This window comes from Lontra canadensis, unplaced genomic scaffold (assembly GCF_010015895.1).
Source record: "Lontra canadensis isolate GAN:19392208 unplaced genomic scaffold, GSC_riverotter_1.0 scaffold110, whole genome shotgun sequence".
NCBI classification, from domain to species: Eukaryota; Metazoa; Chordata; class Mammalia; order Carnivora; family Mustelidae; genus Lontra; species Lontra canadensis.
The window spans coordinates 1,533,379-1,554,949 of record NW_022631104.1 but is presented as its reverse complement, the minus strand read 5'-3'; the positions used below and the strand labels follow the sequence as shown (position 1 = coordinate 1,554,949).

At 64.4% G+C, this 21,571-nt stretch overlaps 1 protein-coding gene across 1 annotated transcript; it reads left to right on the top strand.

The window, feature by feature from the left end:
* Window positions 1–147: 147 nt before the first annotated feature.
* Window positions 148–20,129, top strand: KIF1C (kinesin family member 1C). Its single transcript, XM_032839846.1, has 23 exons — window positions 148–344; window positions 1,919–2,039; window positions 2,288–2,420; window positions 2,853–2,929; window positions 3,313–3,492; window positions 4,048–4,113; window positions 4,490–4,668; window positions 4,755–4,866; window positions 4,984–5,061; window positions 5,189–5,254; window positions 5,342–5,417; window positions 5,817–5,895; window positions 6,088–6,233; window positions 7,096–7,265; window positions 7,428–7,507; window positions 7,621–7,696; window positions 11,370–11,449; window positions 12,210–12,304; window positions 14,975–15,058; window positions 15,389–15,575; window positions 15,686–15,758; window positions 17,177–17,794; window positions 19,428–20,129. Exons 3-23 carry the CDS (start codon window positions 2,315–2,317, stop codon window positions 20,115–20,117), a joined length of 3,318 nt encoding a protein of 1,105 aa, XP_032695737.1. The 5' UTR covers window positions 148–344; window positions 1,919–2,039; window positions 2,288–2,314; the 3' UTR covers window positions 20,118–20,129.
* Window positions 20,130–21,571: the final 1,442 nt, after the last annotated feature.

The following is a 21,571-nucleotide window of genomic DNA, read 5'->3' as shown; positions in this document are numbered from 1 at the left end:
CCACAGTGCGAGGGCATTGCCCCTTTAACAGCCGTTCCCGGGGCGCTCCCGGGCCCCAGTCGGGACGGCGCGCGCCCGCCCCCCGCGTGCGCGTGCCCGCCGGTCCCCCGCCCCTCGCTCCCGCCCCAGCTCGCGCTGCCCGGGCGGGCGCCGGCCGCTGGCGCCGCTGCTGCTGCCGCCCCCGGGGCGCGAGTCCGCCGCCCGCCGCCCGGGGACCCGGCGAGGGGCGGGGGCAGCCCCGAGCCCGCTCCCGATCGCCGACCGCCGTCTCACGACCCCCCCGCCCCGGGAAGGTCGCCCCCGTGCCCTCCGCCGAGCCGCCCGGGGAGCCCCGCCGCGACGAGGTGAGCGCTGGGCGGGGGAAAGCGGGGGAGGGAGGGGACGCCCGCCGAGGAATGTGCCGGGCTGGGGGGGGCGGGGAGCCGGGGTCCCGGCCGGCCGCGGGAGCCGGGTCATGTGCTGTTTGTCCCGCGGAGGCGCAGAGAGGTGCCAGGCCCGGGGCGGCCGTCGGGCGGCCGGCCGGGAGGGAGCATCGCGTCCGCATGGCCGCCCGCGCAGGCCGGGACCGGGGTCGGCGCGGGGATCACCGGCGGGCTGGGGGCAGGTGCCCCCGGCCGACCCTCGGTCGCGTCACCCTCTTCCCTGCCCCATGAGCCGCGATGGCCTGACCACGCCGCGTCCCCGTCGTCGTCCCTGCCCTGGGCAGGGTCTCGGGGGTCAGGGCTGCGCTTCCCGACACGGCCTCTGGGATCTGAGCTCCTCCCTTCCTGTCCTGGGACACACCAGCCCTGTCCCCCTTCCCGTGCCCTGCCCGGGAAGGCTGCGAGGTGAGGCCCAGCGGCCGGGCGTTTAGTCCTTGGGGCCACAGAAGGGGCCCCCGGCATCCCCGTCTGTCTTGCCGGCCTCCACCCTCCTGCCCGTGGGCGTGGGCTGCTCAGCCTCTCCTCCCAGGGTGTGAGCACTGGAGCTCCCACATTCCTGGGCTCTTGCCTGGCACCTTCCCCAGGGCAGTGGAAGCCATAGGGCTGGCCCCAGGCTGGGGCTGGGACCTGCCTGCCTCCTTGTGGGGACACCGCAGTGCTTCCCTGTGCCCCAGTAAAGGCACAGGTGTTTTGCAGGGATCCCCCAACAGAGGAGCCCTGGGGGTTGGTGTGGATGCAGGATGTCCCCACCCTCCCCTGCCCATTGTCCAGGATCCTGAGGAGGAAGTGCTGGGGGCTGGGTGAGGGGTTTGGGGCCCACAGCCACGGTGGATCCCAGGCCTGGGCTGTACCTGCAGCCCTTGAACTTTGCCCACTGGCAGTTCCTCCCGGTGTGGAGGCTGTGGGCTCCGGGTGGGAGCTGGTTTCTACTTCTTGGCTGGCACTGTGGGGGAATTTCAGGGAAGATTTTATGTCTGCAGTTTTCTTTTATGTCTCTCCTGGGTTCCCAGTTTGTGGTGTCGCCCCAGAGCTGCTCTCCCTGTCTAAGACTTCTGTCTTTGCTATCTTCTGTGGCTCTTTCCTTTTGTCCTTCCCTTGTTTCGTCTATAGTATTACCTGGATCTTGTTTCCTCCTGTCTTGTTTGTCTTCCTTTATTGCTGTCTGTGATTTTCTGTCTCTCTGCTCCCTCTGCCCCTCCTCCAGCCACTGCCAGTGTTTCTGCCTCGGCTTCCCTCTCTCTGGACTGCCCTCTGTCCAGCCTCTCTCTCTCCCCTCTCTCTGGGTGTCCAGTGCACTTGTGAGTGACGAGGAATAAAAATATCGCCGTCCCTGCCCTTGGGTTCACATTGCCTTCAGCCACTCGGGAGGGACCGCCGTCCTCCTCTTTCCTATCCTTGCCCCCTGCCCCTGCCCCTGTCCTTGCCCTCCAGCCCTGGAACCCCGACTCATCTCTGGAGCCACAGGTGCCTCCTAACCACTCTTCCCCCACAACCAGGGTTTCCCCCACAGCCCCAGCTGGTGTGGCCAGGCCCCAAAGGTAGGATGGGGCTTCCCCTACGAGGGCCGGTGGCAGCCAGAGCTGATACAGCCCCCCTGGTCTGGGGCCAGGACGCCAGGTAACTGGGGGATGATGGCCCAGGTCCTGGAGAGCTGGGGTATGGCCGGGGAGAGAGGCAGGAACACCGTTGGGAGTCCCTGAGGAGAGTGATGTTTGGGAGGAAGGCCAGAGGGCCAGGAGCTAGGTCCTGGAGGGGCCGGGGAGCCGGGGAAGGGGGTGGAGACGCCGGATCCCGGGAGAAGACGCGAGGCGATGTCTGGGTGCCCCCGGCGGGCTCTGACCACTTCTCCTGTCTCTGTCCTTCAGCTGAGGAGGGCGAGAGTCTCGGGAAGCATGGCTGGGGCCTCTGTGAAAGTGGCGGTGAGGGTTCGGCCCTTCAACGCCAGGGAGACCAGCCAGGATGCCAAGTGTGTGGTCAGCATGCAGGGCTGCACTACCTGTGAGCGAGTCCCCGGGGCCGGCTGGGCACGGGCGGGGCGGGCGGGCCCACCACACTGGTCGGCTAGGCCGGACCGGGAGGACTGTCCTGGGTGTGGAGCAGGTGCCAGTGCAGAGGGCGGGGGCAGGGCCGGGGCAGGGTCAGGGCAGGCTGGCCTTTCCATGTTGCCAGCCGGGGGGGTGGGGGGGATGTTGGCCTGGAGCCTTCCATTGCCCAATCCGGGGAGGCAGCCCCGGTGAGGGGCGGGTCCTGGGAGCCAAAATTAGCCTTGGTGGCTAGAGGGGGGTGGGGAGTATTAAAGGGGAGAGATGAACTAGCACAGAGGTAAGGGGCGGGATGCCTGGACTCCCATGAAGGGACGCGGGGGAAATGGGCGGAGGTCGGGAGTACCTGACCCTGGCCTTCTTGCTTTTCCTTCTGCTGCCCCGTCAGCCATCACCAATCCCAAACAGAGCAAGGATGCCCCCAAAAGCTTCACCTTCGACTACTCGTATTGGTCACACACCTCGGTGAGGTTGCTGGGGTGAGAGGAGAGCTCCGCAGCGAGGAATGGGGGTTTAGGTCCCGGGGAGGGGGCCTTGCTGGGAGATAGGACCTCCGTTGGGTGCGTTGGTGGTGGGATGGGAGGACTGGAACCCTAGGGTGGCAGCGAGAAGGACCCTTAGGACGTGACTGGGACCAGGATGGGGCAGGAGGATCCCTCGGGGTGGTCAGGTCCGGCAGGAGGCTGCACAGGGTCCCGTTGTGGGCGATTGGAACCGTGCGTGGGGTTTGCTCAGGGCACGTATGACCTTTGGGTGGTCAGCAGCAATGGGGCGAGACTCTCAGGAGCCAGACCCCGAGGACCGAGTCATATAGGGCTCCTGCTGAGTCTCTGCCCCCACCTCCCTAGGCCGAGGACCCCCAGTTTGCGTCTCAGCAGCAGGTGTACCGGGACATCGGAGAAGAGATGTTGCTTCACGCCTTCGAAGGCTACAACGTGTGCATCTTTGCATACGGGCAGACCGGGGCTGGGAAGTCGTATACCATGATGGGGCGGCAGGAGCCGGGGCAGCAAGGGATCGTGCCCCAGGTACACACCCGCGGCCTGGCAGGGCGGCGGGGGCCGGGCAGCTTCCCCTGCCCCCTCCGGACCTTGGAGCTGAGACCTGGGCCTCGGAGGCTGTTCCGATAGGGGATGTGCTGGGGGCGAGGGGTGGGCAGCTATGTGGACTTCCCGGCCCTTGGGGAGGGGTCTTTGCCCCCATCGGAAGCAGCAAAGCTTCCTGAGAAGAGCCCAGGCCTTGTTGCCAGAGAATCCTGGGTTTGGAGCCCGGTTTTGCCACTTGCAGCCGTTTTATGTCGTGTCAGACTTCTCTGTGAGCGTGGTCCCCCCGCAGACACGTGTACGATGTAGAAAAGGCAGATGTGGATAACTGGGGGCTGACCATCATGCTCCCCGCCCCTGCGGCACAGCGGCCTTGCCATCTGATGTTGGGGTGTGCTTCCTGCCTCACCGCGTAGTAGTTGGTGACCCTGGGCAGGCATGAACTCCTTTGAGATGGCTTTCCCATTTGTATGGTGGGAACACCTGCCCCCTCAGGGCCGTGGTGGGGTTAAACAGCAGCTTCTCTGTGTCTCCTTCCAGCTCTGCGAGGACCTCTTCTCTCGCGTTAATAAGAACGAGAGTGCTCAGCTCTCCTATTCTGTGGAGGTGAGCCGGGGTCTCAAAGGGGCCCCGGGCAGGGGAGGGGCAGCAGGGACAAGGCTCCCCACAGTCTGAGGACTCAGGTGTGCTCCTCAGGCCCTTCCTATCACTCATGGAGGCTTGAATGTGTTCACCCCTGCAACCCACCACTGCAATGACAGTGACCCCCCCCCCCGCAATGATAGCGACAACCCCCCACCCCAACCTTGGGCTGTCGGGTCAGCGAGCCTGTGTGTGCCGAGTGCTCGGTACCGTGCCCGGGCGTGCGGAGTGCTGGTGTCCGCTACACGCCAGCAGCCGCGTGCCATCCCAGGAGCCGGGCGCGGGTGTCCTTCCCGCTTCGCTTACCAGCCCTGCCGCTCATTCGCCTCCCCCTGCTCAGGTGAGCTACATGGAGATCTACTGTGAGCGGGTGCGAGACCTCCTGAACCCCAAGAGTCGGGGCTCTCTGCGGGTCCGGGAGCACCCCATCCTGGGCCCCTACGTGCAGGACCTGTCCAAGCTGGCCGTGACCTCCTACGCGGACATTGCTGACCTCATGGACTGTGGAAACAAGGCTCGGTGAGGCCAGCGGCTGGAGCGTGGGGAGAGGGAGTCAGGCCAGGCAGGTGAGAGGCCGGGTGCAGTGACCACTCCCTTTCCCCCAGGACGGTGGCCGCCACCAACATGAACGAGACCAGTAGCCGCTCCCACGCTGTCTTCACCATCGTCTTCACGCAGCGCTGCCACGACCAGCTCACTGGGCTGGACTCGGAGAAGGTGGGGCTCCTCCAGCACAGGCTGCCTGCCCTATTCCCTTGCCGGGCATCCCCCTGATCTGCCCTCCCTGCCCACTGCCCACACCCTGTCACCTCCTGCCCTTCCCTCCACCCCCAGGTCAGCAAGATCAGCTTGGTGGACCTTGCTGGCAGCGAGCGGGCTGATTCCTCCGGGGCCCGGGGCATGCGCCTGAAGGTGAGGGGGCTTAGGAGGGACGGCTGACGTCAGTGCTGGGCGCTGCGGGTAGTGCTTCTGGCTTGGGGGAGGCAGAGCGGAACTGGGGAGGGGGCCTCCGTTGCCCGCATTCCTCATCCCTCTCTAGGAAGGTGCAAACATCAATAAGTCCTTGACGACCCTCGGGAAGGTGATCTCGGCCCTGGCAGATCTGGTGAGAAGGCAGCTGGGCAGGGAGCGGCTCTGGGACGGGCGGGGGGTGCAGGTGGGTGGCTCATGCTGATGCCCCCCCCCCCCCCAGCAATCGAAGAAGCGGAAGTCGGATTTTATCCCCTACAGAGACTCTGTGCTCACCTGGCTGCTTAAGGAGAATCTGGGTGAGGAGCCCCTCGTCTCGCTCTTTACGCCCCCACCCCTCTCCCAGCTTTGATACGTCTGACAGGCCCTATGCCACCCCTAGAATCTCAAATCCCACAGTCGTCCCCTGCGGGGGACATTCCTTGACAGATGTCCCAGTGCTGAGGCAAGCCACGGCCCTCTCTGACCCCGTGCCCACCGCTGGCTTCTTCCTCCTCCCGCTGATGTGTCCCGAAGATGTAGGAGGTGTCCTTGACCACACCCCTCCCCACATCTGACTGCCTGCGTCCGTGGGAAAGTTCCATGACTCCTAGCTTCACCCCATCTCGGATGGTGACCCCGTCAGACCCCTGACCCCAAGACCCAACCCGCCTATCCTTAGGCCGGACCAGCCTGAACTTTCCGCATCCCTCTTGCAGGTGGGAACTCACGCACGGCCATGATCGCGGCGCTCAGCCCCGCAGACATCAACTACGAGGAGACACTCAGCACCCTCAGGTGGGGCTTGGGCGGGAGTGGGGCGGCCAGGTCGGGGCCCGGAGCTTGGAGGCTGGCAGCTCGGAACCCGGGCCAGGAGATAGGCTGGGCCTTAGCCGGACCCAGTGCTTACCAGTCTGGGAGAGGGAGGGAGATGGGCTGCTGACCCAGGGGTGTCTGGGCCTCACCCAGCCTGCCCGCCTCTTTCTCCAGGTACGCCGATCGCACCAAGCAGATCCGCTGTAACGCAGTCATCAATGAGGACCCCAATGCACGGCTGATCCGAGAGCTGCAGGAGGAGGTGGCCCGGCTGCGGGAGCTGCTACTCGCCCAGGGGCTGTCGGCCTCGGCTCTGGGAGGTAGGGGTTCAGGGAGGGCCACTCAGGGACGCCCTCGCGAGGGGCTCAGGCTGGAGAGGGCCGGCCGAGCCCGGGGCTCTCCGTACACCCAGCGGTGTGGGTGCAGATACGCAGAGGGGCCATCGCAGGCCTTCAGCCGTTCCAGAGCCAGGGGGACGGACTCTCTGGGGGCCTCGAGGACTGCTGCAGTGACAAGTGGGGATAGACGGCAAGCCCTGCGTCTGTGGCTTAAGCAGTAAATCAGGCGAGGGAGGCCTTGGGGGCCCTGCCTGTACAGAGGGTCTCGTGGATCATCAGAGGTTCCGCCGGCTATAAGCGTGACGACAGTCTGTGTCACAGACGCCAGGTGGTATCCTGGTGAGGGAGTGCCTGACCCATGCCAGCCACGTCCCATGTGGACTCTGCATCCAGTCCCTGGGCCTTCCCACCGCGGACAGTTGGCGCCTGAGGGGCACGGTGGGGCAGGGGGCGGTCTGCTCTTGGGAGGAGCAGGGTAAGGTAGACGTGACATTTTCCTCCTGCATCTGGAGGGAATGCTTACAGAAGGGAGGGCAGTAGAGTCTTTCTTAACCAGAAGGCACCCGTGACGCGGGCAGATCGCGGCTCCCCGCAGCCGAGAACATTCTGATGGTGGGAGTTGCCTTGCGGCCATGTTCAGTAATGAGCTCTTCGTGCCTGGAGGAGAACAAGCAGACACCGGGTGCCCGTGGGTCAAGGGCGCAGTAGTGGAGGGCCCCGCTTGGCTAAGGTTGACCAGATATCTTTCGGAGTCCATAGGGGTGGGGCCCCACGGACAGCTTCTGTGCGTCTCCGATGAGCTCCATATCTTTTCTGCCTCCTCTGACTTGTTTCTTCCCGGCAGGCCTGAAGGCAGACGAGGGGAGTTCCGGAGGGGCCCTGCCGGCTTTATCGTCCCCTCCCGCCCCAGCTTCCCCCTCACATCCCCCTGTGCACAACGGCGAGCTGGAGCCATCGTTCTCCCCCAGTGCTGAGCCCCAGATTGGGCCCGAGGAGGCGATGGAGAGGCTGCAGGTGGGCGGGCGGGGCTGGCAAGGTGGGGAGCCGGGGGCTGCTGGGGTTCTAGTTCCCTGAGGCTAGAGTCAAGAAGGAAGGAGGAATCCCGGCGGGAGGATGGCCCCTGTGGCGGGTCCCTGTCCCCAACTGCCCCAAGCCCCACGCGTTGTGTGCCCCCAGGAGACAGAGAAGATCATCGCAGAGCTCAATGAGACGTGGGAGGAGAAGCTACGCAAGACTGAGGCCCTGAGGATGGAGAGGTACGGGGGTGGGCGGCTGGGGCTCTGGAGGGGGGTGCCGGGGAGCGGAGGTTGGGCCCTGCGGGGAAGGAGTTCACGGGCCCCCGTAAGACCATTTGTTTCTCTGCTTCCAGAGAAGCGTTACTGGCCGAGATGGGGGTGGCCGTCCGGGAGGACGGGGGAACCGTGGGCGTCTTCTCTCCGAAGAAGGTGAGTGAGGGTCTGCTGAGGCCCAGGAGACGCTGGAAGGGTTGGTACAGAGGCTTGGGGGGCACGGGGCGAGCCCCAGCGCTGATCTCAGTGTTTGTCCCACACCCGCTACCTCCTGCGCATGGTCCGGCCTCCCTGCCAGAGTGGGGTCCCCAAACTGTGTCCCCAGGATGCCAGTCTTGTCAGGCACCTGTGGCAGGAGCTGTAGGGACCGTGGACGGATGCTGGGATCCCTGCCCGTCCCTGCCCTACGGGGGGCAGGGGTTCCAGAGCTGGTTAGAATTTGTGTTCATGGATCGATGTGAGCTCACATGGAATTCATTTCTGATTGACAAGAAACAGGCTGTAGGGGTTACCCCAGGGGCAAGGGGAGGATGTGGGAAGCTAGGGCATGGGCTGGGATGGCCGTGTGTGCGCTGCCACTCTACTGTGTCACATTTTGTTCTCTGTGCGTGTGTTATGTGCTCAGACGTGCAGTCAGATATGTGCTCGTGAGAGAGTGACAGGAAGATGATGCTGTAAGGGGACAGGCAGGGACACAGGTGCTGAGCTCCAGGATGCAAGGGTCCGTGCCGCTGGAGACACGTGGAAACTGGCATCCTGGGGACACAGTTTGGCACATGGGCCCTGGGGGCCGCACAGGATGTGGGTGACAGGCAACCGCCGGGGTGAACATCACGGCCGTGTCAGCCGAGCAGGGCACCTCTGTCTCCAGCCTGCCGTGGGGTGGGTGCCCAGGGGAAGGAAGGAGGCAGGGTGGGCGCAGTCAGCCTCGCTGGAGGCAGGAGGGGCCCTTGGTCTTCACCGGCCAGCATGGCACAGGGACGGTCTGTAGACCCCTGGCACAGCGGAGGGTGCCACGGAGCCTGGCGTGGAGGCCCGCTGGAGCAGAGCGAGAACGTCCAGTCCTTCCAGGGAGCCGGCCTCGCCCATCTGGTCCATGGCCTGAGGCTCGCGGGATCAGGCCATTACCCATTCCTGATGCGTTCATCCAGGGGTGGTCTGTGCACAGACAGGCGTGAGCCATGCACACATGTCCCCACGTCCACGCATGCCTCCTCTCTCTGGACCGGCAGTGGGTCCCCCCCGCCACACGCTTCTCTGAGGACAGGGTGTTGGCGTCCTGTCTGTACTTTTTCTCCGCGTCTGAACACTGGAGTAGACGGGGGCCGCGTTCACCCAGCCTCCTCCCCACGGGCGGTTGGGTTGTCTCACGGTCTTGAACCCTGTAAGCCACGTGCCGGTGCGTGGCCTCATGGGTAGGTTCATCGTCTCGAGAACAAAGTCCCTGAAGTGGGGGTTTGGGGTCAAGCGGTTGCCGTGTAAATTTTGGTGTATTTTGTTAAAGTGCCCTCCAGAGATCATAACCGTGCCCCCTTCCTCTGCCCAGAGCACCGCAGGGGAGCCCACGCTTCCTCACCGCGTTCGGGGTTCTAGGGTTCGCAGGCCACGCCGGTGCAGGAGGTGCATTAGGGCAACTCACTGTCGCGCCACTCAGGTGGCAAGGCTGCACACGTTTGCCCGTGAAGTGGCGTGCATACAGCCGGAGGGGAGCTGCTAGGCTTGGCCTTGGGGGGGGCCGGCTCCAGCCTGGAAGGCTCTGGCGGGGATCGGGTCTTGTGGGAAGAGCTAGTTTGTCTCCGAGAGAGCAGAAGGTCTTCCTGGGATTCCCACCGCTGGCCCCGAGGATCTGATTTTCCAACCTGGCTCGGGGCCTCCTTTCCGGGGGCTGCGGGGGATGGACAGGGCCAGACTCTGGGTCCCCTGTCCCCAGCCGCGGCCCTGGCATCTCGCTGCTTATCTGCTTGACGTATTAGGCTCCCAGGTACGGTTTCATCTGAACAAAGGGTTCCAGGGCCGAGCAAAGATGGAAAAGCGCTGCCCTAAATCATGTCTCCTCTCCCAAGGGATAGATCGCTTTCTGCTTCCAGGGCCTGTCCGTGTCTGCTATTCCCAGAGCAGGCCTGAGGCTGTGGCGAGGACGTGAGCGTCTTCGAGCCGGCGGGAGGGTGGTGGTGACGGCGGGGTGCCCGGTTGGAGCAGACGCATTGACACGCATCGTATCCACCATGGACGACGCCGGGGGCTTGCTGTTTGCGATGCTCCTGGAGAGCTGTGGACCAGGAGCCTGGCTGTTTCCCTGCCATCCCAGCAGGCTGTGCTCTCCTGCCTCAGGGCTGTTGTCCTGAGTCTGTCTTCCACTGTCCTCGTCCCCCTCGTCCTCAAGGATGAGCTGCCACACTGTCCTTACTGCTCTCTGCTGTGAGCACCGCCTCAGTGCCCTAGGGACAGGGACGATGAATGAGGGAGCTGAGGGAGGGTGTGAAAAGGTCAGAAACTTCCATGGGGCGTCCATTTCCCACGTGTGTGGGTTCCACCCCACACTGACTCTGTTTACCGGGCCGAGGGGCCAGCAGCGTCGAGCTGGGGCTCTTGTGTGGGTCCCCAGCACCTCCTGGGGTCGGGCAGGTAGAAAGTCCGCAGCAAGTCCTCGCAGAGCACGGGCAGGGTGTCTTGTGTTGTGGTGGAAGGCTCCGGAAGCTCCGGGGAGGAAGTGGCACATCAACTTGAGACAGACCTGGGGGGACAGGTAGTGATGATTCTGACAGGTGGGGTCGGGCGGGGCCGGGACAGAGGCTGCTCCCTGCCAGGGAACCCGGGATCAGCTCCCGGGGGCGCTCAGTGATGCAGGAGCCTGCTTCTGGAGCAGATATGCAACAGTCCACAGGGCAGGAGCACAGAAGGCAAGGGGCGCCCTGGGACGGGGCTGCGATGCGTGGGCTGGGGCCCTGACATGGGGGCTCTGGCCTGGAGGCCAGGGGTGCTGCATCCAAAGCAGGCTCGAGTCAGGTGGCCAGGGGTGCCCCTGGAGCCAGTGGAGCGGTGGACAAGGGCCCCACTCAGTTGTGGTGTGTGCAGGCAAGGGGCCGGCCCGGGGCGGGGAGGGCTGAAGGAGGCCATGGGCACGAGGGGAGGGAGGGAGACTTCCCGGGGCTGGGCGGTCAGGGCCGTGGGGGTTGTGGAGGGACGAGGCTGGCTGTCCGGGCTGCCCTGAGTGCATGCCTGGGGAGGACGGGGGTGTCGGCAGAGAGACCATGGTTGGGAAAGGTGCTTCTGGGGAGAGGGCACGGGCTGGGTGTTGGTGCAGAACAGCGTCCTGCTCGGGCAGCCGGGAGTGCGGGATGGGTCAGGCAGGGAGGCCCTGGGTGAGGCAGCCTGGGCTGGCAGTGGCCGGGGGAGCGGGGACTCTGCTGTGGGCTGCGGGCCCGATGGTCTCACTTGTTCTTGTATCAAACTGGTGCTTAGTGCTCTTTGGTCATAAGAGTCGTCTGTGTTCGTAAGAAACTCGACTGGGGAAGCGTGGTTCCCTCACCCAGCGCCCACTTGCACTCTCCATGAGGGGCGAGAGGCTGAAGGGGACCAAGGTGGGGTGGGAGGAGATGGGGAGAGCAGAGGCGAGGGCTGGGGGGGTCTTGAGGTCTCTGATGGGGGCGCAGGTGGGTTGGCCTGTGCGGAGGACTGGGAGCTGTTGGGGGGCCGGACGGGTGGGGCAGGTCTGTGGACCCTGTGTGTGTGTGTGGAGGGTGGTGTTTTGTGGGGGTCAGAGGGTGGGAGAGCCCCCAGGGTGGGGCGCAGTAGGCAAACAGGGCCTGACCCTTTCCTCCATCCTCAGACCCCCCACCTGGTGAACCTGAATGAGGACCCTCTCATGTCTGAGTGTCTGCTCTACCACATCAAAGACGGCATCACCAGGTAGCGCGTCCCCCTGTCACACCCACGTCAGTGACTCCCTTTTCCGATGACCTTCCCGGAGACACTCCAGAGCTCAGGACGGCTGCCCGCCAGGCCCAGCTCGCCCTCCAGGCTTCCTGAGAAGTTGTGAGCTCGGCTGCACAGTGGCCATCCCCTCCGTCGTCACTTTGGGATGGCTGAGCCACCCCCGGGACCTGGCTTGGAGGGCGCACTCCCTGATTTATGGGGTGGGAGAGTGGGCGGGAAACTCGGACCACCACATTCTTGGCCCTTGGCCTCCCTTGGTGCAATGAAACCCCAGCTTCACGGTGGGGAGCCAGTGCCTGCAGGGCAGGGGGCTTTGGTGGCAAAGGCCAATGATCTCCTGGGGCCTGGGGCCTCCTAGGTCACGTCCCGCAGCCAAAGGGGTGGGGGTGCCCCTTCTCCCACCAGAAGCATGACAGCTGTCCTGGGTGATGACCCTGGACAGGGAGTGAGCCCTCAGGGTGGTCAGCCCTTGGGATGGGGGCGACCCTGTGCGCTCCAGGCTCCCTCTCCCCTCGTGTAAGATGGTGAGTCGGACACGGGCTCCCAAGTTGGGCAGGTTGGGGGTCGGACCCCAGCGTCACTGCTGCAGGGCTGTGTGACCTTGGGCCTCTGCTTCCCGATCTGTGAAGCGGGAACTCCGGCATGGCCGACGGAGTTGGGTGAACTCGCATTCCGAAGGGGCATGGTGAACGTCTGGCCTGTGGTCAGAAAACGTCGGCCGTTGCTTCCCCAGGGTCGGCCAGGTGGACGTGGACATCAAGCTGACCGGGCAGTTCATCCGGGAGCAGCACTGTGTGTTCCAGAGCAGCCCTCAGCCGGACGGAGAAGGTAATATTGGTGCGGGGAGAGTGGTGCGGCCGCCACACATGGTCCCGTCCCACACTGGATACAGACTCCAGGGAGGGTCCGCAGCCTGGGAGTGTGGCCGTGTGACAGGGGCCGTGTGCCTATCCTCAGAGGGGCTTCAAGCTGCGTGGGGGCCGGGGGGCGGCAGTGTCCCCGAGGCTGACCCAGAGCTCCATGCCATGTGTGGGCGAGAGCTTTGGTGAGGAGAACCTCCTGGCCTCTTCTAGTTTTTTTAGCCTCAAATAGTGCTGTGGTTACCTCCCAGGAAAAGTTGTATTTGTTTCAGTGGGAATCTGAGTTGATCTGTGCAAAAGCCGCTTCTGTCCAGGCCACAGAGCCTATGGCCTGCATATCCCTCTGGCCCTAAGACTCAAGAGATTTCTAGCCCTAACCTGGTCGTAGCAGTGAAGGCGTTTAGGAATCATGAGACCTACGGGTGAAGGCAGTGACAATACTCGTGCAGTTTGGAGTGATTTTTGGTTTTTCTGTTTAACGGTTTAGTTTTGAGAGAGTGTGCGTCTGCACACGTGCGCGACTGGGGGAGGGGCAGAGGGTGAGGGCCTCAAGCAGGCTTCGCGCTGAGCGTGGGGGCCGACCTGGGGCTCGAGCCTGTGACCCTGAGATCCTGACCTGAGCAGAAATCGAGAGTCCCGCGCTCAGCCAACTGCTCCACCTGGCAGCCCGGGCTGTGTGCTGAGGTCACCGTCTTGTCCTGGTTCAGTGACTGTTTTAAGAAACGGAACGATTTGGGTTTACTCTGGCCCCCGTGGACTCGAGCTCCAGGAAGCGCTCAGGGCAGGGAGGCAGGATGCCCAACAGGGGAGCACTCCCTTGGCTAAGCCTTGGTGGGGGCCCCTGAGGCTGAAGGAGGGGATGGGGAGATGGGGCGCCCGTGGTCGGTGCGCTCGTGAGATCAGGAAAGGCTCTGTGTGGGGCTGGTAGCTGAGGCGGGACCCATGCCCATCGGGCCTTGGCAGGGCTCGGAGGCGGCAGCTGAACGCGGCGGGCTGCGAGCTCACATCAGGACGGCCCTGAGGCCTTCTGCCGAGTTCCTGTTCTGGGGTCACCTCAAGCCACATGCTAGGTGATAGCCCAGACCACACAGGGCATGTGGAGTGAGCACAGAGCGTGTCTGGGGAGACGGGAGGTGGGCCTGGCCTGGTGGCTCATCTGCAAGTACAGCTCTGATTTTGGGGCCCAGGGGGTACAGGGAGTGTCAAGGTTTGGTTGCATGCAATGGATCAGAGATGGGAGCCAGGCAGAGGGGACTGGGCGGCCCAGTGGGGCGGTGGCCAAGGAAGAATAGTGACCATTCGGCTCGTGCTGCTGCCCCTGGCTGGGGGGACCCAGGCTCATGGGGGGTGGGGCACTCGCCAGAGTGCCACCAGAACTGGATCACATGTGCCATGGCCAGCTCGGGGGCACAGGCGGCTGTGGGCTCGTGGATGCAGATGGTGCCTCCCTGGCCTGGCGGGAGCAAAGCCGTCTCCTGCTGCCTCCCTGTGCCACCAGACTGTCTGCTGGTGGATTTGCTATCTGTCTCACCAGCTGAGGGAGCCCTGTGAGCTCTGGGTACCTCCAGGATATTTCTAGGACCTAAACTAGCACTTGGCACATGGTGGGGGGCAAAGCGCTTGCAGAGTGAGTGAATGAATTGGGGGTGTGACGGGACAGACCGGTACCTCCACGGCCACTCCTGCCCTGTCCTCTGCCACCACCTTCCTCCTCGAGGTGACGAGGTGACAGATGTGGGTCTGCTTCCGAGCTTGTGCCCTGAGATTGCCGCATCCCAACAGCAGCCCTCCTCTGCCCAGAGCTGTGTGCTCTGCTCGCTTTTCTCTCCCCCCGGCCTTGAGGCGCAGTCATCCCGCTTGCTTTACTGCCCGCGGCCCACCTAGGAACTCGGGCTCATGTGGCGCTTGCTTTGCGCCTTTCAGGCACCCTGTAGGGAAGGACTTGCTCGTCCCGGCTGATAGACGCCTCTCAGGTCGGTCAGCCTGCCTGCAGGCCTCTGCTCAGGCTGCGGAGGCTCTAAGGTGGGGCGCCGCGCCTGGAGGACAGGGAGCTACCCAGTCTCTGTGTCCCAGTGAGCAGCAGGTTCCGGGGCAGGTGCAGCCCGAGGCACCTCCATAGACATCTGAGCCGGCTTGGCTCTGTCTTGTCTGTGGACACAGTGCTCTGCTGGCTGCCGCTTGGGGAGGGCAGGCAGGGGGCCGTCCGGAAGGTGCAGCAGACAGTAGTGGGCTGGGGGCTGCGGCAGGAGCCTGGGCTGGGCCAGGGAGAGCGTTTGTGGGAAAGGAAGGAGTGTGCATCTTGGGGGACAGAAGTCATAGGCTTCCAGCTGCTGGACACGGAAGACCCAGCCCTCGGAGAGTGACTGCTTTGCGGAGCCCCTGCTGGGGAGGATGGGTGGGGGGCACCAGGGATCCCCTGCACAGGCTTCTGGAATTGTAGCTGGGGCTCTAACCCTCCTTCTGCTCTTCCTTTCCTGTGCTGCCTGCCACCAGAGGGGCCGTGGCACCCCTGCCAGGTACTGGGGGTGGGCCTGGGGGTGCATGCCTGTGTTTTGAGGGTCCTGCACGATGGGCATCTGTAACCATCACCCCTCTTCTCCAGGGTTTAATGGCCCCCTTTCCTCTCTCCCTCTGGCAGTGGTGGTCACCCTGGAGCCTTGTGAAGGAGCTGAGACCTATGTCAATGGGAGACTGGTGACGGAGCCCCTGGTGCTGAAGTCAGGTAGAGGAAGGGGTGCCAGACCCAGAAACAAGCAGGAGACAGCAGAGGGATGGGAAGGAGGAAAGGGCCAAGAAGTACGGGGGAGGGACCCTGCTCTCGTTATCTCTTGTGGCTCTGGAGAAGCAGGAAGAGGGTGCCAGGGTCCTCTGATTCCCTTTGGCCATCAGGGACGAGAATCAGCAGGGGACTGACTGCCCTCTGACTTGGGGTTGTGGGAGAGATGGCGTCAGGGCTCCTGGGCTTGTGGGCAGGGCCCTGGACCCTGTGGGCATCAGGATGGGTTTGCTGCTGTGGGGGAGTGAGACCACCTTTCTCTGCTCCCCTCTGCAGGGAATAGGATTGTGATGGGCAAGAACCACGTTTTCCGCTTCAATCACCCGGAGCAGGCACGGCTGGAGCGGGAGCGAGGGGTGCCCCCGCCCCCCGGGCCGCCCTCCGAGCCCGTGGACTGGAACTTCGCCCAGAAGGAACTGTTGGAGCAGCAGGGCATTGACATCAAGCTGGAGATGGAGAAGAGGTACGGGGAGAGCGTGGTCTCTGAGCCATCCCCTGAGCCCGCGTCGCCGGCCTCCCCACTGCGGCTCTGCCAGAGCCCCAAGCAGCTCCTCCTTCTCTGCCCAAACGCAGGCTGCAGGACCTGGAGAACCAGTACCGGAAGGAGAAGGAGGAGGCGGATCTTTTGCTGGAGCAGCAGCGACTGGTGAGGGCTGGGTAGGGCATGGGGGTGCGGGTGGGGGTGGGGGGCGCATGCGCAGAGGGGTAGGGGCAGGGGGCACGGGAGGGGTAGGGGGCGCAGGAGGGGTAGGGGGCGCATGCGCAGCGGGACCGGAAGGGGGTGCGTGTGCAAGGGGGGACAGGAGTGGGGGGCAAAGGGGGCGGGGCACACGTGCAGAGGGACGGGCTTGGGGGGCGGGGCATGGGAAGACACAGAGGGTGGGGGGCATGCAGTGGCATGGTGAGAACAGTGGGGCACAGGGGGCACACACAGGGCACGGGGCCTGTAGAGGCAGGAGATGGGCCGGTGGTGCTTCATCCCGACTCTGCTTCTCATTCATGCTGTCTGAGTCAGAGTAGGGAGCGGGCATGGCGTGGAGGGGTGGCCGAGGTGTTCAGGAGGAGACAGGACAGGACGGTGACTGGGTGCAGGGAGTCCCCTCACTGGAGTAGGGCTTCCTGGACTAGATCTGTCTGATTTTTACTGAATCCAAGTACCGCCTGTGCCGTTATTGACAAGATAGTGGTTTCAGCGGGCCACCCTTGAATGCGTGGTCTGGTCCTGAGCGCTGATCGCCGCAGGCCTCGCAGACTCGGTGTAACCCCCGCTTCCGCTTGCGGATGGCGCTGTGCCAGCTGCTGTCCACGTGTCTGGCGTCCTTAAATCCTCAAAGAGTGTCTTCGAGGGAGGCTTGTTCCTTCCCTCATGTAGCCGAGCAGGGAGGAAGCACATGGTGTAGCAGAGCAGGGGCCAAGCGTGGTGCACCTGAGCATCAGCCAAGCAGGGGTGAACCGTGGGGTACAGCCGGGCAGGGGTGAAGTGGGGGAGGGGGTGAAGCAGGAGGTGCAGCGAAGCAGGGGAGAAGTGCGGTGCAGTGGAGCAGGGGTGAAGCAGGGGGTGCAGCAGGCGGTGCAGTGGAGCAGGGGTCAAGCGCGGTGCATCTGAGCATCAGCGAAGCAGGGGTGAAGCGTGGGGTACAGCTGAGCAGGGGTGAAGCGTGCAGTGGTGGAGCAGGGGAGAAGCGCGGTGCAGTGGAGCAGGGGTGAGGTGGGGGCTGAAGCAGGCGGTGCCACGGAGCAGGGGTGAAGCGGGGGCTGAAGCAGGCAGTGTAGCGGAGCAGGGGAGAAGCACGTGGTGCAGGGGTGAAGTGGGGGGTAAGGCAGGCGGTGCAGCGAAAGAGGGGTGAAGCGGGGGTCGAAGCTGAGCAGGGGTGAAGCACGCGGTGCGGCGGAGCAGGGGAGAAGCGCGGTTCGGCGGAACAGGGGTGAAGCGGGGGACGAAGCAAGCGAGCAAGGGAGAAGCGTGCAGCGAGCCGGGGAGAAGCGCGGGGTGTGGCCGGCGTGGCTGTGGCGCCCCGGGCCGCCCTCCGCGCCCACCCTCACCGCCGCGTCCCTCCCGCGCAGTACGCGGATTCGGACAGCGGCGACGACTCGGACAAGCGCTCGTGCGAGGAGAGCTGGCGGCTCATCTCCTCGCTGCGGGAGCAGCTGCCCCCGACCACCGTGCAGACCATCGTCAAGCGCTGCGGCCTGCCCAGCAGCGGCAAGCGCCGGGCCCCGCGCCGGGTCTACCAGATCCCGCAGCGACGGCGGCTGCAGGGCAAGGACCCGCGCTGGGCCACCATGGCCGACCTGAAGATGCAAGCGGTGAAGGAGATCTGCTACGAGGTGGCCCTGGCCGACTTCCGCCACGGGCGCTCCGAGATCGAGGCCCTGGCGGCGCTCAAGATGAGGGAGCTGTGCCGCACCTACGGCAAGCCCGAGGGCCCCGGGGAGGCCTGGAGGGCTGTGGCCCGCGACGTCTGGGACACGGTGGGCGAGGAGGAGGCCGGCGGCGGCGGCGGCGGCGGCGGCGGCGAGGAGGGCGCGCGCGGGGCAGAGGTGGAGGACCTGCGCGCGCACATCGACAAGCTCACCGGCATCCTGCAGGAGGTGAAGCTGCAGAACAGCAGCAAGGACCGCGAGCTGCAGGCGCTGCGGGACCGCATGCTGCGCATGGAGCGCGTCATCCCGCTGACCCAGGTGCGACGCCCCGCCACGCGCGCCTGCCCACACTCCTTCCGCGCCTCCCCTGCTTCCCGGGAGGGCTTTGCGTCCTGCCCCGGGGCGCTCATCTGAGATGCAGATCCCCGAGCTGCACCCACCCTCATCTCCTCATTCCACGCCTTTGGGGACGACTCTGCATCTGTAATGGGTTCCCGGGGGGCTCGGAGGTACCCGAGCTTGAGAAGCCCTGTAGGAAGTGCACAGTCCTTAAGTTGCCGCTGGGCGCGCGTATGCGCCCCAGGGACCGGCCCCTCTCCTGTGGGGCCTGATGGCAGGTGGCTGCGGGAGCTGTCGCCCTCCCGCACTCCTCCTCTAACTCCGGACAACAGCCCTCGAGGGGCGCCTGGTCGCCCAGCCCTGGCGTGCGTGGAGTCACTGAACAAGTGTCCGGGGAGCGCGGGGCTGGCCGCAGGGGGTTGCTTGGTGCGGTGTTCCTGCGTGCCCTCCGGGTCGCATGACCCGCAGCCACTCACCGGCTCGGGATCACTGAGGCTTACTTGCTCCTGCCATTGCTTCCTTGCTGAACCTGGATCTCTCTGGGTACCTGCCGCCCACAGGCCTTCGAGAGCCTAGAGTGCTTTCCCCTCACTTCCCCCAGGTGTTTGCTGCGATGACAGCCTCCCACTGGCCCCCCCGGTGGCAGTCACCTTCACCCTGACTCCTGTCCCCTTCCCTGCTCTTCACCTGAATGTACACTTGTACACTTTTTTCCCTTTAAGATTATTTATTTAAAGATTTTATTTATTTATTTGACAGAGCAAGAGAGGGAACACAAGCAGGGGGAGTGGGAGAGGTAGAAGCAGGCTTCCCGCTAAGCATGGAGATTGATGGGGGCTCGGTTTCAGGACCCCGGGGTGATGACCAGAGCTGAAGGCAGATGTTTAAGGACTGGGCCACCCAGGCGCCCCTGAGATTATTTATTTGAGAGAGAGCACGAGTGCTGGGAGGAGCAGAGGGAGAGGGAGAAGCAGAAACCCCTGTCTACTCCCTCACTGAGCAGGGAGCCTGATGCGGGCTCAATCCCAGGATCTTGAGATGACCTGAGCTGAACGCAGACGCTTAACTGAGCCACCCAGGTGCCCCCAAATGTACACGTTTTTACAAAGCACGTGGGGTCCTACATTACAGATGCTCTTGGGAAACGTGGATAACATGTTAAGAGCATGGGTATGCCGTTCTGTTGACCTTTTCACGGAAGCGGGGTATATGATCGCACTGTGGAGCTTTCTCATTCATTGGTCCATTGCGTCTCTCCCCTTCAGTGCTGCCCGCTCCGTCCCTGGGGCATGGCACTTACTCGGCGGGATTTTCGGGGCACCTGCTCTGCAGGGGACCCCGAGCTACATGCTTTATGGGGTTAGCAATTAATCCTTCCCCCAGCCCTGTGCAGCAGGTCCTGTGCCCTGGCACACGAGGATCGAGGACGGGGGCATGGGAGGTTACTGGCCAGGGCGCAGACCACAGCGACAGGAAGTGGTCGCCAGGATCAGCTGAGACCACTGTCTCAGCGCCCTTGTCTCCAAGCCCCTCTGCGACCCCCTGCCCTTGGTGGCTCAGCACTCGGCTCTCCTCACGGCCCTTCTCTGTTGCCCTCTCCCCCCCACCACAGGATAACGACGATGAGAACGAAGAGGCCCGGGAAGCCGCCTGGGCCGCGTCCCCGGGGACAGAGGCGGCAGAGGAGGAAGCCCCCGGCGAGCGCGCGCCCCCGGCCCCAGCGCGGCCCGCGTCGCCGCCTCTGTCCAGTTGGGAGAGGGTGTCGCGGCTCATGGAGGAGGACCCGGCCTTCCGCCGGGGTCGCCTGCGCTGGCTCAAGCAGGAGCAGTTGCGGCTGCAGGGACTGCAGGGCGCAGGGGGCCGGGGCGGGGGGCTGCGCCGGCCCCCCGCCCGCTTCGTGCCCCCTCACGACTGCAAGCTGCGATTCCCCTTCAAGAGCAACCCCCAGCACCGGGAGTCGTGGCCGGGGGCGGCGGCCGGGGAGGCCCCCGCGCCGCCCCAACCCCCTGAGGAGGTCGCGCCCCCTCCGGCCGCCCCCGCGCGCCGGCCCCCGAGTCCCCGGAGGTCCCACCGGCCCCGCAGGAACTCCCTGGACGGAGGCGGCCGGTCCCGGGGAGGCGGGTCCGCGCAGCCCGAACCGCAGCACTTCCAGCCCAAAAAGCACAACTATTACCCCCAGCAGCCCCAACCGTACCCGGCGCAGCGGCCCCCGGGGCCCCGCTACCCTCCCTACACCACCCCACCGCGCATGAGGCGCCAGCGCTCGGCCCCCGACCTCAAGGAGAGCAGCGCCGCCGTGTGAGCCCGGCCCAGCCGGGCGGAGGGAGTAGGGGGGAGCCGGGCGGGGGGCGGGGGAGTTTGAGGAGCCGCCGCCGCCCCAGGAGCCCAGCGCAGGGAGGCGACAAGTGGGCAAGAAGGTCCGAGTAGGTGCTGGACGGCGTGGGAGAGGCTGGGCCGGAGGCTGGAGAAAGGAAGCACGCACGGAGTTGCCAGGAGCAAACCAAAGTGAAGGACGAGGATGGGAGCTGCCTCGGGGCGCCCCTCGCGTGTGTGTGGGGGGACGGTCCCACAAATGCTGCTAGGGGTGGGGGGGTGCTGGGTGCTGCGTAGCCAGGGTTTTGACTTCAAGCGGGGCAAAGGGAAGAGGACCTAGGGTGATGCATGTCCTCTTCCGGGCCCCTGTCTGTCTGTCTGTCTTGTCTGTGGTGGGCTTCTGTTTCCAGGGAGGTGGGGCGTGGATGGCAAGTCATTCACCTCCCCTTCCAGGCCTCCTGCTATATTTGGGGGATCTGTCTGTGTTCTGGTTTGGCTGGGGTCCCGGGAGGATGTGGGGCGTTCAATAAAGGTAGCAAATGCAGGGAGCTCGTTGCTGGTGGTGGTTCGGGTTGGGTTTTCACGGAGGTGTAGAGGGTCTAAGTGAAATGCACAGGTCCTAAGTGTGCGGTCCAGTGAGTTTTTACACAGGTGTGCACCCTCACTGTCACCACCCGGATCAAGATTCAACACCGCTGTGTCTTGGTCTCGAATGTTGCCCGTTATTTCCCTTGGTTTCAGCTTACCCAGCGCTCCGCCTCTGCCCCGAGCACCGCCCTCGGTCCTGGATAGAGAGAGGGAGGGATGAAGGGAGGCGGCAGGAGACACATGCGTCCATGCCCAGCCGGCTGTTCCAGCAGTGCGTGGAGGATCTGGGGGCCACACGGGGTCCAAGTCCACACGGTCAGCTCTCTGCCCGGACGGTCTCCCAGCAGCTGGGATTCTGATGGCTCTTGAACTCGAACGAGTTGGTCAAGTTTCCTGCACCTGATTATTTGCATCCTGTTCGTGTCCCTGCTTTTCGGCTGGGTGTGTTCAGCCTTCCAGATAGTATATTGTCTTATTACTGTCCAGGAAGGATGCTTCGGGCTTGCTTGAACGATCTGACTTGGGGGGAAACGAGCGCACAGCATGGGAAAGGCTTTGGAGGTTACATTGTATCCCTGCCCTGCGGCACCTTGCAGAACTCTGGAATCCCCATGCGTCTGTCCTGTTCTCAGGGAAACACTTCCACCCTGTGAAAAAGTGAGCTGTTTGCCCACAGCAGCCAAAACCACAGAAATATCCCAACTGCAGACCAACCACCGCTCTGGGCGAGGGCATGATATGTTTACTCTTGGTTTCCACACCCCGATGCTGGCTACCTTTCTTCTGGCAGCTGTGACTGCCAGGTCTTCAGGGACCCATTGGCAGTGACCCACAACCTGAAATGTAATGGGTAGG

Coding starts and splice junctions, on each gene's coding strand:
- KIF1C (XM_032839846.1), top strand. CDS start 2,315: ATGGCTGGGGCCTCTGTGAAAGTGGCGGTGAGGGTTCGGCCCTTCAAC. Junction 2,421..2,852: donor CATGCAGGGCTGCACTACCT/GTGAGCGAGTCC, acceptor CTGCCCCGTCAG/CCATCACCAATCCCAAACAG. Junction 4,114..4,489: donor AGCTCTCCTATTCTGTGGAG/GTGAGCCGGGGT, acceptor CCCCCTGCTCAG/GTGAGCTACATGGAGATCTA.